We start from the raw sequence: 15,448 nt of genomic DNA, 5'->3' as shown, positions 1-15,448 counted from the left end.
ATATATCTTCCCTCTTTCATTTCCTTAGTATGCCATCATCACGTGAAACTTTTAAAGACCAGAAATAATTAGGAAATTCTTATTTATAATGGGGTATAGAAGCAGGGAAAAAAAAAAAAAAAAAAAAAAAGAAAAAAGCAAAGATGAAAGAGACCAAAAAGAAACTGGGGGAAGTCCCCACTGCTTAATACATAGGAAACAGGTCAAACAAAGAAGGCAATTCATGTGTGTCTGGGAGAGATTTCCTAGGGTTAGCAGAGATGCAGATTTGCCAGGCATGCTGGGAATAGAGGGATTTACTTTCTCCTACTTGGATGTACACTCCAAGTCAGGATGGGAAGCACTCTCTGGCATTCAGCTTATGGCAGCATCCCACCCTGAATGCCTGCAGAGATCTTCATATTTATCAGGAGCTGAAATAACCTGGGAAAAGTTGTCACCACTTTTAGCTTTTGAAATTTATTATTGTCAGTGAGGCAGTGTGGCAGAAGAAGGGGCTGGAGAGGTGGGTGGGAGGCTGGGCATGAGAAAGGAGAGGCTGAAAACAAGAAAAAGTGAGGCAGCAGGTGAAGGAGAGGAATAGGTAGGTCCTAGCCATCATGATGACTGACAGACTGAGCTCAGTTCTTGCCCCACCACAGAGCACGGCTCTCCAGGACAGACCTGGGAAGAGACATCTTCCCACAGCAGGAGCTGTGAAGACCCAGAGTAATGCAAGAGAGAGCTGAATGACCTTGTGAGCTACCCTGTGAGTCATGGGTACTATTAAAGGTAGAGATCTAAGACTTTATTTCAGGCTTTGAATATTTGACTCTGTCTACAGCTAACCAAGCACAGTCATGTGCCTCTCATTTAGCTTGTCTCCAGTCTTTAATCAACACTGACTAGTGCCAGAGACATCAAAGTCTCAGATACTACAGCTTTCCCCTGGGTCACAGGTAACGCTCCAGTTCTTTAATACTGTCTGGGGGAGGAATTTAACACTTAACCTTTTTGGGGGGCGGCCATGAGGTCTAAGCATCATGTTGAAGACAATACTACCACAGGGGATGAATTTTGATCTGGGTCATCCATCAATGGGTGAGAAATCCACACAATTTTTGGAGGATTTTAGTTAGATGCAGTTGAACCTTCCTGTGCTAGCTGAGTGTGAAAACTGCAGCAGTAGTTACAGCAAGAGACACTGGTCATATGCTGTTTCTTTGTTAGCAAACCCAAAAAGCAAGTTGCTTTTCAAAACTTCATATTTTGCCATGGGCTTTATTCTCAGAGAACAATGATATATTTGAAGAAATAGTGAAGTTATATATAACTTTACATATATATATATATATATATATGCATGCAATGTGTGGCCCTGTAAAGGCATACTGTAAAGGAATTTAAGACCAGCATGTAGTTTTGTAAAAATAACTGGAGCATTGGTCTATTTACAAACTCAATATTCTACAAGGACAAAATATTTTTAAAAAAATTCTCTGCATACTATTTCCATTTGTAAAACTGAATGTCACTTCTGCACTAATTCTGTTGCTTCAAGCTCCTAATCGCAATGTTAGCTAGGTCCAAAATTTTTTGCTGGAATAATGGTGTCAAGGAGGAGCTGACAATACGCAGCTCTCATCAACACAGTTGTGTTCACAAATGCTGCTGGGCTGGCAAAATTGTTCTTGGTATTGCTGCATCTGTTCAGAAAACTGAAACAAGATCTAGCGGGAAAGGACTTTATTTTGGTGCAAGCAGTGTTTCTACATGAGGGTTTGCCATCATTTCCCTACCAAAAAACCTCCACTTCTAGTGTAGACAAAGACTTTGCAGTCAATTCATTTTTATTTTTTTTTGCAGAGATGTCTTACAATTCTGGATTGTACTTGCATGTCTTTACTCTAATGACATTCTAGTTAAAAGCAAAAACATTCCCCACTAACTAGTTTGATTTAGCACAGAAATTAGATACAGTTTGTTTAAAAAAGAACTTTTAATTACAGCTCAAAATAGAGTGAAATGGCATAAAAACTGATGTCACGGTCCATAAATACAACCCTATTTTGAACATCTAAACAATGTCTTGTCTTATAAATGTTCAGATTATCATAAAAGTAAATGAGAATCAGAAGAACAGTGAAACTGCTCTTTTATAGATTGGGCAAAATCTATAATAATTTGCTTAACAAAAAGATGCCCTCTAAAGATATGCTTGCTGTTAAAATTGAGATACTGTTGCACACTTGGCTAAAAAGGAGTTAGCAATCATTTTCCTTTTAATCGAGCTGCAGTCAATCAAATAGTGCAAGAAGGCTATGAATGAATATGAATTAAAGTTGTCTGGGGAAAACATAACATGTAAGTTGAGCCTTTTCAGAAACATCATACCTAAGAATGTACTGAAGTCTACCAGCAATTTGTGCACAAATGGTTCGTTTCTTCATCCTTCCAGGTTTCCTTCCGATGATGTTATTTAACGTAGTGACATCACCATCAATAGGTCATACAACCCGGGGTACCAGCTCTCTGGTAATACCCCCTGCAGAGGGGTCATGCGGCCAAGGCACAAGCAGCACTAAGGCTCTGCTCCCACCCCGCCAGGGAGCTCATACAGACGTGGGAGCTTCGGGTGCATGTTGGGGCGCACTCAAGAGCTCGTCCTAGGGGGAAGTCCCTTTGTGAAACATGCAACGTTGCCCATCTGTTGTGCAGGGCTTCCTGAGGCCAGACCCTTGCTGCAGCTGTAGGAGAGGTAATCCCATAGTATTTTTGATTGCCTGGGGGGCCATCTCCACCCCTTCCCCTTCTCCTGCCCCAAAGTGCATCCTGCTTGGCAATGCTCTGCACCTGCCAGCAGTAGGTTCAGTGTAGACGAGCTAAGAGCATTTCCTGCATATCCTTTAGTATGTCTGTGAAAAAGGAGCTGTAATTTGCTTCAAACGTCTTTGGGAGGAGGAAATTTTAAAATCTATGTGGAACCACAGTCTAGCTAAGGGACTGAAAACTTTATCGGAGGCAATGGCCAGAAGTTGTCAGCTCTAGGAGACAAATAAGACCTAGAAAACAACTGCATGGGTAGCAGTCCATGATGCACCTTGTTGACAATGGTGTTAATTTAAGCAACCCTGTTCTCCACCTCCTTTTTTTGTGTTATAGCAATACTTCAGCTAAGCTAGTTCTCTGCCTGGATCCAGGATGTGGCCACACAGATTTTTGCCTAGCACGAGGGAGAGGACAGAGCCAAGCACGAGTAAGTGACAGACAGGGGCAGCACAACCACTTTGAGAACACGTGGTGTTGGGGCATCACAGTAATGCAGGGATGCAGAAGGTTCTGGTACCTACAGCTGCTGCTGGTCCAGCTTACCAACACACAGCTATACCCTATCTCAGTGGCTCACAAGTACTCTTAGAGAATTAAGTGTGGCAGCACACACCAATAGAGGAATTCACCCAGAAACACAGTTGCTGGGCTTCTTGACTCCGTCAGGAAATATTCTTTGCTCCACATCATCATTAATGGAAGGATGACCGTTCAGGCAAGATATTAGGGGGAAACTGAGCAAGAGGGCGTCTGCAACCCGCAGCCTTTGTGCTATGTTGGTTTTGATGCAAAGAAAGGAGAAGAGCTTCAGGGAGGCATATGTACCAGCCAGCTAACGAGGCCCAGAGGCACACTGGAAATGCATGTGGCGCATACTGGAGATGCTCAGTAACTGCTCTGGGAGGCTAATACCTAGCTCTTATGTTGCCCTCATTAGCCACAGAGCACAAAGCATTTTGCAGAGGAGGTCAGGGCACTTTATAGCTGGAGACGCTGTGGCACAGAGAAACTTCACTGAAGTTCTCCAGTGGGGGAGTGCAAAGGGGCTTCCAAATCCCAGTGCCATATTGCAGCTGCAGGGTCCTTTTTTCCCCACTGAGCAAGGAGACCTGCAGACCTCTTTAAGGCTGTGCCATTCACATGAAACATAGCTGGTAGTGATGCAAGATCTAGACAGATCTGCGCTTGTGATGGAGTCTCCATGTCTAAATGTTTTGGGTTTTCTGCTTTGGATTTATTTACAGAGGAAACACATCGATTGTATTTGCTCATCTTAATGTTTTTTTAGGCATCTAAAGGAAATGCCTGTTAACCTTTGAGACTAAACAGCATATACAACTTTCACATAATTTCAGCCACCTAAAAGTGAGGCATCTGTCTACATTCCCTCCAAGGAGGAGAAAGATGTCTCCAGAGGATGATTAATCCCACCTGCATCAGGTTGGGTAACACTCCAGAAGTGCCTGCATTTCTGCACTCGTTATAGACAACACTTACCATCTAGCTTAGATTCAGGTGAATCTTAGCCTCAGCTGGCTCAATTCAGTAGGGGTCCTGTCTTCATCAAAGAACTAAGAGAAGCAAAACTCAATTAGCTGTCAGTCAATACTGTTTGATCCAATGTAGCTGGCCAGACAGCAATATGGCATGAACACAAAATGAATGGATATTTGACGTGCTGATCCAGGACCTTGTTAATGCTTTGAACACAGGCTGCAGTTTTCTATTTTATCAGTGGCTGAAAGTACCAGCCAAACATTAACCCAAGGGCTGTGATGTGATGCTCGTCCTGGGCATCTCCAGTGTTTGTTTACATGAAGGATTTCTGAAGTGTTTGAAAAGGAACTTAAGATGCTAATGTTCTTTCAGGCTTTCAAGGGTCAAAATAACACATGCCTCATCATATGATCATGTTAGAGAAACTGAGAAATCATCTGTGAAAGAGATGAAAGAAGAATTCTAAATTTTATTTACAACATTTTCTGCATATTTCTGCTTATCAGCTGTACAGTGGTGGCATAGTGAGAATTATTAATATAGCATCGAGATTCTACAGATAATAATGCCCCAAGATTTAACCCCAGCTTGAGACTCAGATTCAGATTCAGCAAACAGCCCCTGTTAAATTTGCCTTTGAAAAGAGGTGCCCTATCATGTTATTTTGACTTCTTGTCACTGTCATAAACCCAGTGCCCGTTGTCATGGATTAATGAGTGGATGTTTGCCACAGCCACATCCTAATTGCTATACTAATTTCATCCCCAAAGCCCCAAACAAATGATCCGCTTCTGACACGTGAACTAGAGCAAAAGCTGGGAGGGAAGAGCTGCCTGCTCTCTGAGGTGTATCGAGATAAGCAAGCTGCTCCTGGGCTGACATCTGTGTTAACAATGGGCCATATGTGGGCTGTACAGAGAGGGCTGGTAACACATCAGAGAACATGCATTTAACAGATTGTACCTATAACGGACAACTTGTATAACACTTAATATAAGCATAAATAAAGGCGGCGGCAGCAGCCCGGACTGGGCACAGAACAATTGGCCAGCTGACACAAGGCAGGGGAAATGGCTCTGAGATAACCAAGATATCCGCTCCTAGGAGGAGCCTGCTGCTGCCTCGCATTGTTTAAACTGCCCTGGCTATTTAGTGGTCCATCTACAATAGTGAAATCACCTGTAAGTACTTTCACACCTGGCTATTTAGTGGTCCATCTACAATGGTGAAATCACCTGTAAGTACTTTCACACCTGGCTTCAGAGAGAGGCATCATGGCATTTACTTTGGTACTTAAAGGCCGTGTCCTGCAGGATAAAAGGGTTTACTTTTGCAAGGTACTGGCTTTAGCAGGCAAGTTCCTTCTTACTGCTTGTTCTCATTGCTTTTCCTCTCACAATTTGGCAGTAGCCCTGTTTGCAAAGCCATACAGTAAACCAGATCATGGGCTAGATTAGGGGTGAAAAAATAGTCTTTTCTATAGTTCCTCAAAATAGCTGTGGCAGCAAAACAAAGAGCTAGTAAGTTGAAATGCCACAGCAGGGGATGGAATTAGGGAGACAAGGGTCAGGGCCTTCCTAAGCCTATTTCACAGCCAGCGTCTTGCAAACTGATGTGACAAACGCAGGCCTGAATGACACAGGAGTAGTGCAGGAAGGAGGCAGACACAGAAACCATGCTATTGGTTGTGAAAACTGAGTCCCAGTGGATGCACGACCCCTGAGCAAGAAAGGCCTTATGCCTAGAGGGATAATGGGCTAGTAAGCTGCAAGACTGACATTTACATTTGCATTATTTCCAACAAGGAGCAGATGGCAAAGGGACACTCCACAATTTCTTGTGTGAACCCCAAAGAATCCCAAACCTCAGTTTCAGTTGGACACTTTCCTGTCCCAAACCGGTCCTGTGTGCTGCTCTGTAAAAATTAAAACAGGCAGAAGTGAAGGCAAAGCTTTTCCACTGCAGGTGCAAAGAGCTTGTGAGCCCTGAGAATGCACCTCGGTGCAGCCGCCGGATGTCACTTCCTAATAGCAGTCCTCTGACCATGAGAACCTGTACACAAGTTGGAGCCTTGCCGTATGCATGGTCAGCAACTGGGATTAAGGGTTTTGCCAGCAGTGCTCTTCAATTCAGAAGCAGAGACAACACACAAGAGGGAACCATCTGAACACACTAGGACAAAACCAGATAAGGTCTTTAGAATATATTTTTGACACCAGTGCAGTTGTTTATATTCCATATCAGACAGATATGTACAGAAAAATATGCAGAAACATCTAGATAAACATTGCACATCTGGGTAATGCATCATTTCAATATCAAGTCCCTAAAAGAACTGAGATAAAATAGGAAAAGGGTCCCAGAAAACATATCCTGAAACTCATTTAACTGCATTTGAGCATACTGAACTGATGTGGCCCTACTAAACCTGCTTAAACTCAGAACAGGAGGAGAAAAAAGAAGTACCAATCCTACTTAATAGAATACTGCCTCTTAAGGTCCAAATTCACAAGCCTTCTAAAGCTAGATGATTTAATTAATAACAGCAGTCTTTACAACACCTGTCTTACATGGACAAATACCATTTTTAGTCCTGGGCGCCTTCATTAAGCAATTTTTTCTTTCTGGTTATCCAGCCTGGACATACTAAGTCATCACAATGCAAATTCATCAAGGTGCAATCCCAGGCCTTCCCAGGACGCCAGGCAGCCAACATCCATTAGAGAAGTAGTTCAAAGTGTCTGCGAAAGATCATTTACACTGGGTAACAGGCTACAAACGGAAATTTTCACAGGTGACTGCACCACCTCAGTTTGAAAACTTATCAAAAAGACTGAAAAAACTTCTACAGGTGAAAAAAATAGAGGATTAGATGACGTGATGGGCATGACTTTGCTAATGGGGATGCATCTTTGACTGTCTTTTACTCTTCCCGTAGTGTGTATGTTTTTCCTGCCACCTATCAGTACTGTGGGCTTGGGGCTTATAATATACACCACATTCACAAATATACATTGCTGGAAAAAAAAAGCCCCAAAGGCCTCTGGCAGTACAAGACAGTTGTATGAAAACAGAATAAGACTGATATAAAATAATCTCTTAGAGATGTTTGTTTACCAAGAACTGTGAAGACAGATTGTAATGAAAATGTGAATACATACATACCTGCTGTGTGGTTCACCTAAGAACCGCAGTGTTGCCTTGGTCAGGGTTACCTACCCCATACAAAAGGGTATCAATTGTTACAAAAAGTTGCAGCGGCAGAAGTGAGAGGTAATGGAGGAGCTATTAGCTATGCCGATACTTCATCCATCTGCTGCAAACTGCAAGCCTTGTTTTACCAAGGATGAAAGTTACCCACTCGAAAGTGGAGGTGCTAACTAAAAGCTCTCTAAGAAGTTCGGTTGCCCATGGCCATCCTGGGGATTGAACAAAACTGAGCAGAAACTGAAGCAAGCTTTGCAAAGAAGCAGCCAGGGAGACCAGGCTTCTTGGTCCTTCTATGAAAAATAATACTAAATGGGTCACATGTGCAGCCTGTTTACTATTTTAAGAACAGTCTTCTCGGAAATGCTTCGACTTTAATAACAGTTGCTTTTAAGGCTGGACACTGATGTCCTTGTTCCAGACAAGGTGGCAGGGTTGTAACAAATCTGCCTTGCTCTGTAGAAGCAGATGGGCAGAGCAGGCACCGAGGATGGGACCAGGAGGGAGCAGGAGGCTCATATGATGCTCCCCTGACAAAGGCCGAGTGCTCCAGGCCAGGCATGTGAGAGAAGCGCTGGCAGGAGGAGTCAAGAGAGGCTGCTGGCCTGTAAAGTACAGCCCAGGTTAGTAACAAGTTCTGAAGCTGAACAAAGGGGAACCAGCACATTTCTGCAAACTAAACAAAGATGTAAACAAAATGGGACCTAAAGAACTTTGAAGATGCCTTGCAAGGCTAAAAAGGATCCAAGCAATTTATGACGCACCTAAATAATGATACATTAAAATAGGTTAAAGAAAGATACTTTGAGAGGTGAAGTGACAAACAAGACGTGATAAAACAAACAAGCTTTTCAGTTTATCTACTCAGAGACCACAGGCAAGATGAGCACCCTGTTCTCCATATCACACTTTTGACATATATCACCTCAATCAAGGGAAAGGTTTTGCTTTTGTTTCAGTTTTCTTGTTATTTGACCCCCAAATTCATATGCAAAATAGTGCAGTTTAACAAAAATGCCAAAGGAGTCAACTGGATCTCATGTGGCTTTAGTCAGCTCAGAAGAAAAATGCCTCACCAAACCCCTCTCTAGCCATTTATCCAGATTTCAGATATGCCAAAGCACTGTGAGAAAACACAGAAGGACTCTTTATGAACTGCAAAGCAAAGTTAGTTCTTGTCACAAGATGCAGAGCCTGGATATGTTTTCAGCAACCAAGGCATTAATATCCTGTTGGGAGCAGGCAGAGAGGGCAAGGACAAGGCTCTCCACGTCTGTAGCCCAAGGCTGCAGTGCATGGGAAGGCCAAGGAAGGATGGGAAGGGTAGCAAGCTGGGAAAGGAGAACGCACAATTATTTTGATAGGTTAAACTCATAAACATAATAATAAAAGAAGAAACCACTAATGGAATGAAATAAGACAAAACAACACTTGCAAAGACCTAAGCTGCTGCATGAAGTCAGTTCTTGAAGTGGCCTGTACAAATAAAGCAGCAAGCGATAAAGTCAAGAACTGTACTTGGCAGTTCATATAGACAAATCTCTTTTCTTAGTAAGATTGCAGGCTATAAACTAACAAAAAATGTTATCAAGAAGATTACAGCCTTTATTTTCCACTTAAGCGTATACTGATAAAACAGTTTACAATAGTCTGCTATGCATGTGATAATACAAGATGTCTTTAAAAACAGCATATATGTCAAGTTTCAATGGCGAACATATCTAGGCTCTTGACATTCGATGCTGGAAAACTCTTTAATTAACTAGGATAGCAATGGTGATTTAAGATCACGGGCACAATGGGATTTAGTGAGTATTTTACAAAATTGGATTAAAAGGGAATAAGAGATACCTCCCACTTTAGTAAGACTGAATGGAGTCAGTTTGAAGGCTCATATCCCAGGGGGAATGACATAAAGGTGCCCGCTTTATCTGCATTTATTTTAGTATCATCCCTGATAAAAATAGATGAAGCTTTTCAGTTAAACTGTATGCAAGACATTATAATCCTACCATCTACAGATGAAGTCTTAAGACATGTGCCTATCAAATACTACCAGTTTTCTCCACTTATCCACCCTTACGTGTCAGCATGAGGGTGTAGAAAACTGGAAATTGATAAAAAATAAATGCAACAGGATGTCCCAAAATCTCAAGGCTTCTAGAAAATAGGTCCAGCTGGATTATACCTTGTTGTACCAACAGTTTAGACCAAGACATTTCATAAATTATTTTTTTAATTAAGAAACAAGAGGCTCAGAAAATTCACAGCTATGGTTTTGTTGATTAAAATTAAGATACAACGGAGTGCCAAGTATATATTTTTGCACGGTGGTCATATGACGTTCCTGGCAGCCACTCTTCAGAAATGCTGTTTTAGATGAATGCAAAAGACAGAAACCACTTTTCACTTTTAAAAAGCTTAACAAACTTTTATGTCAATAATTAGATAGCTTTTACAACAACGATTGGTAAATCGATACATGTTTCAAACCCTCATAATTTCTCAAAGCCTTCAGGAATCACAGAGGAGTTAATTCAGGCTTGCTGGGGCTGACAGTTTATATGGAACAGTGATGCCCCAGACTAAGATCTATCAATCTGCAATTTAGAAAAAGGAAAGTATAACCTTATAGAAGAAGTTGTTACCACAGGGTTATCAGGAGGGATTCTAGCTGGCATTGATTGGCTATATCAGAAGGGTATTTTCCTCTCTTCTCATTAGATATGTCATGCCATAGATAAAATAGATCCCACTGATTATTTGTATCATATTATATATATGAAATCTGTAAAGATTTAGAATAAAAAGGGTTTTAGTCCTGAAAAATAAAGTCCTCGAAACTATCAAACTAGCTAATTTCCAAATGCATTTCCATTCAGATACAGAAATAACATAACTCCTTCATTAGGGCACCAGTTGTTCAATGACTTTAGCTTAATCTTACCAATATTATTGATCTATTCAATGTTTACTCCAGTAAGTAGTCCCATGGATGTGTAAGAGCAACCTTTTGAATTGACTGTTCAAAGGACCTGGTCCGTAAATGTTAAATCATTTCAAGGATTTCAAGCTGAAGTGCGCTTTTGGAATACAGGATTTCACATATTTCTCCAAGCTTATAATTCTTATCTACACATTTGTATTCAGTGTCTCCTAAGTCTGTAGATTTCTCTTTTTGTTCCCCTTCCCACAAAAGTCAGCCTGCGGCAGGTTGTTTCCAGCAGATGATGAAGAGAGATGGCATTACCTGTCCTAACACACTACCACAGTACGACAGTGACGACCGAAGAGAGGAGCATGTGAGACTGGCTGCAAAAGCAGAGAAGACCCGTTCTGGCTTAAGCTCACGTATTTTGGACAAAGGTAGAAAAAAGACCGAAGAAAATCCTCCACTGCTTAAAAAACTTTCTTTTGCTTCTATAATGGAAATAGAATATGGATGAGAAAACTTAGAGCATTCAGAGCTATACATTGGGCAGAGGTGGAAAGGGCAACTGCATTTGTTATTATGATTATTAAAGACAAATGAAGTGGCAAGGTTAAAACCAATTCAGCTTTGCTTCCCACTTACTGTAGCTAAGGCAAAGTGCATGGAGAATATTGTTGCCACTCTGATTTTGACATATCTAACATTCAGCTAATGCTCGTGAAAATGAGGCACATGATGCAGGGCCATGTGGACTTTGGCTTCATGTGATCAGGGATGTGCAGGACGTAAAGGCAGGCCACTAACTGAAAGAGCACTAATCAAGAAGAACAGGGAGAAACCTGTCACAATAACAACACAAGTTCCTTGATAATGTTTCAGTGTTAGCCTCTCATAGCATATTGTGAGCTGCCTTTGCATCTTTAAGAAATTAAACTGTAAATGCTCCAAGTATCTATATAAGAAATTTCCAACTCTTTTTTTTTTTCTCCTACAAAAACAAAACCCAAGGACACCTGGAAAATCTGGAGTGCACTAAAAATTTAAGTATTTCAGCTATTTTTTTTCCTCTGCCTAGAATTAATTTGATGAGGCTAGCACCTACTGAGAAATACGGTTTAAAAATGATGTTTGATTTTGAAATTGTTGGTGTGCTAATAAAAATGTATTCCATTTTGCAGCAGAATCACCCATCAAAAGAGACTGGCTGTCATAGATGAAAGAGAGTAAAGAAACAGAGAGAGCCATTTTAAACATATAAGACAAGACTTTCATCTCATGCTGGACCGTATGGGACAGTGCTATTAACCTTGGGAAAAATCTGACAGGAGTGAAAAAGAAAAGAAGATGAAGAAAAAAAAGGAGTAATTTACCTTCAATAACTTTTCTGATCTATACCGACACATTTCAAGTAGTCTGCATTTATGCTTTTGCATGGGTGAAGGTTTTGCCATGTGCCCCCTACATCTTTCTGCACATCCGGCAGTGCTGGTCTGGGTTTTCTGACAGTCTGCATGTGCTACCCCACCTGCCTGCCAGGGTGCTGCCCGTGCACACCCGGGGAAGAGGGCAGCGGGTGAATGCACGCATGGCTCCTTTGCCCGGGTCCCCTATATACCTTTCTTTCACCTCCGCAGCGTGTGACACTGTCAAAGCAGTGTTTAAACCAGACATGTCTGTAGTTTGTGTTCTTTCTGCCTGAAGAGCAGCCCCACTCCAGCTCTGCAGCTACAGAAGCAAGTGTTTCCAGATCCTCCTCATCAATTGTCTCATCGGTGCTTAAAAAACTCCCTCTGTGGGATTCCACAACCTCTCCTCCGCAATGCATTTGTAGACTAAATTCTCCTTACTCTTTGCAAGTTCTTTCCTAACATTTAAGCTGTATTTTTTTTTTCCCGTGAACCAAATGGATTACTTTTTATCTTGCCCTTGAGGGACATGAAAAACAATTGCTCACAATCCTCTTTGTAAGAACCTTTTCCATGTTTAAGCTCCCTGTCAGCTTTCTCTTCCCCATACCAAACCAGCCAATTCTTCCTTTTGTGTCACAGCACTCTTTTTAAGTCTCACTTCTGGTGCTCCGAGTGACCCTCCCTAGGCGAGAGCCCAGCGTGGGCACAGTCTGAGACCTCGGCGGTGCGAGAGCAGCAGCGTTACCTTTGGTGCACGTAGAACCCGCTGTGCCACCCCCCGGAGCCAGCCGGGAGGATTTTAGAGCGAGGCGAAGGGCTGGGAACCTGCCCATGGAGGGATGCTGGATGCTCCCTCTGGGTCGGGGCCCCGGGCGCAGCCTGGCCGCTCCCCCCCCGGCCCCACGCGGCCCCGCAGCGCGGGCCGGTGCCAGCCGGGCCGGGCCGGCAGCGCGCTGTTCCTTGTTCCAGTCGTCGCGTTTGGGGGCTGGGGGTGGGTCTGGGTCTTCGTGGTGACCCCGCCGCGCACATCGGGACGCCCTCCTTCCCCGGTGGGGGGGAGGGGGAGATTCTCACCTGCGCCCGCGCCCGCGCCGGCGGGGCGGGGCGGGGGCGCGGGGGCCGCCGCGGGGCGGGCGGCGGGGGCGGGGCCGGCTGTACTCCGCAGCCCGCCCGCGGGGCTCGGGCATCTCCGCGCGCCGGGCGGTGCGAGCGGCAGCCGCGCCGGGCTCGGGGTGGCGGCGGCATGGAGGGCGCGTACCTCGCCTGGGAGCTGGCGCACGCCGTGCTGCTGCTGCTGAGCGTCGTCCCCGCAGGTGGGAGCCGCGGGCGGGCGCGGAGCCCGGCGGGTCGGCGGGGCCGGGGCAGGCGCGGGCGGCTGCGGGAAAAACTTCGGCGCCGGCGGCCCCTTCCGCGGGGGCAGCGCCCTGCCGGGGGTCGCGGCGGCAGCCCGCGCTTTGCCCTGGTATCGCCCCGCGCTGCCTCTGCGGGACGCCCCACCGTGGGGGTGCGTGGGGGGAAGGTCCTTTGTTTGCAGTGCGCGGTTATCCGGGGCCGGCGGGGAGCACCCCCACCCCCCACCACCACCCCTACCACCGCGGGCCGGGCTGTGTTTTGGCAATAAACTCTCCGGTAATCAGTACAAAATGTCCCCGCGGTTCAGTGCTGGGTGAACAATAGGCAGGGAGCGAGCCGCTGCCGTCAGGTGTCCAGCGCTCCCCAGCAGAGGTGAAGCCTCCCGGGGCGGGGGGCGATCGACCCGGTGCCCCAGCGCGCCCCGGCGGTCGGTGCCCGCAGCCCGGAGGGTCGGCGCAGGCGGCTCCCGGCGGGACGAGGCATCGCCCGGGCTGCTCGGGCACTGCCGGCGCTCCGCGTTGGAGCGGAGGGCGAGCGGTGCCGCTCGGGCCTTTGGGAGGTCGGTCGGTGCTAACCTTTGGGGTGTCGGGTATAAATTGCAAGGTTCCCTTCCACTCCCTCCATCACAGGGGACTTCCTTGCCTAACCTCACGGTCCTAGCGCGGAGAGCTCGTAATTTTGAATACAGCATCAGGCTGTAGCGCTGGCCAACTTTGCACATGGCTTTCGGAGTCGCCGTGTTGCAGGCTTGAGGGGCATTTGGAGGTCGACAGAGGAAGGTGCTGTAAGGAGGTAGCTGCTAGTGTTGGAGGAGTTGCACCCGGGGAGGAATTTGGCCCTCTGCACCGAAGTCTGCAAGCGGATAACGTGAAAGGTTATTTTGCCGCTTGCCTAAGAGCGAGCCGGGGATGGATGGAGCAGGCGATGCACGGCGCTAGGTGTGCAGCGTGTGCTGCCCCCAGCAGCGCGCAGCCCCGCGGAGCAGCCCGGGGGGGCGGCCGGGCTGGGCTCTGCCAGTCCCTGCCCGCGCAGCTGGGAGCGAGCAAAGCCCAACACCAGCAACTAACAGGAGTAACGATTTACGGTTTTTCATTGTAAGCACTTTACTTTATGTGAGTGGGCGTTAGTTGATTTATGAACGTTTTTGTTCATAGTTTGGAGTAACTTTTTGACTTTGCTCCCTTTTGTTTATTGGTAATCTGAACTAAATGGAGTGTGATACCTGGCAATTTGGCCTTTCCTATTTAGAAATACGCACGTATGTTGCAAAATGCTAGTGCTGTGGCCACAGGGATGGGAAAGTCTCCTACCAATGGGTTATTCCTTGAAATATATTAAAAAACCCCCACAGTTGAAATTATGAATACCCACCAACTTTCTTTACTTAACGTATTTCTTGCTTGCACTTGAAAGGTTATCCTTTGTCATATGGTTAGACTGTCCTTAAAGAAACCTTGAGAAACTGGTCAGACTGGCAGCGTCTCCTGGAAGACATGAGATGTAGATGCCAGAGTACTAGAGAGACAAGGAAGGACCCTTTCTTGTGATTCTTCCTCTGTTTATGGGTTCAGACAGTTACTTGTGGGAGTCTTCATCTCGGGGGCACATTGGGCAAGCTTGTATTGACAAAACCACACTATTTAGTAGGTGTAAACGACTTGCTGTTGCAAAGGACAACTGTCTTTGGGTATGTATGCACATCATCTGTGTATCACACAGGTATAGTGTTCAGGGCTAGTTTTGTGCTGGAGAAGGTGTCAGGGTGATGGCTCGTGTCCTGGCAAGAACACAGGGGACATCAGGAGTGACAGATGGGGCAGAGCTGATCTGCAGTGGTAGTTTTTTCTGGAGGTAGCGTGACCCTGTGAGTTACTTTTGGGTTTGCCTCGGTGCAGATGCCTGGACTGGATGATCTCCCACTGTCCCTATTGAGACCTATCCTGTTGTTTATTGGTGTACAGATTTATAAGAAGTATCTTTCTCTGGCCTTTAGTCGACAGCTTCTTCCTTTGGTTGCAAATAGGGAAGGAGGATATAGAAAACAGAGCTTAATGTAGCTTCTCAGAGGGCAAACCATTCATCTCTTCAGTCCACAGCTCCTTCTTACTTTTTTTTTGCACCCTAACATGCTTCTACTTTTCGTTCCACTTGGGGATTGCCTAGTCCCCATTTTATGCAATAGTCTGGGACAATTTTTAATCTGTGCCTCTCCTGTCCTCCCCCAAGGCTCACCCTGTCCCTC

The 15,448-nt window shown here is 45.2% G+C and overlaps 1 protein-coding gene across 2 annotated transcripts in view; it reads left to right on the top strand.

Moving 5' to 3' along the window:
• The first annotated feature begins 13,039 nt into the window (after positions 1 to 13,039).
• Positions 13,040 to 15,448, top strand: part of KIT (KIT proto-oncogene, receptor tyrosine kinase) — a 60,452-nt gene continuing 58,043 nt past the window's right edge. For both annotated transcript variants that reach the window (XM_037382976.1, XM_037382966.1), the window contains exon 1: positions 13,040 to 13,166. In XM_037382976.1, coding sequence (XP_037238873.1) covers positions 13,097 to 13,166 — 70 coding nt within the window. In that variant the 5' untranslated portion in view covers positions 13,040 to 13,096. The remainder of the gene's footprint in view (positions 13,167 to 15,448) is intronic.

This window comes from Falco rusticolus, chromosome 1, assembly GCF_015220075.1.
Source record: "Falco rusticolus isolate bFalRus1 chromosome 1, bFalRus1.pri, whole genome shotgun sequence".
NCBI lineage: Eukaryota > Metazoa > Chordata > Aves > Falconiformes > Falconidae > Falco > Falco rusticolus.
Note: the sequence above shows the minus strand (reverse complement) of the source record. Positions and strands in the feature narration are given on the sequence as shown.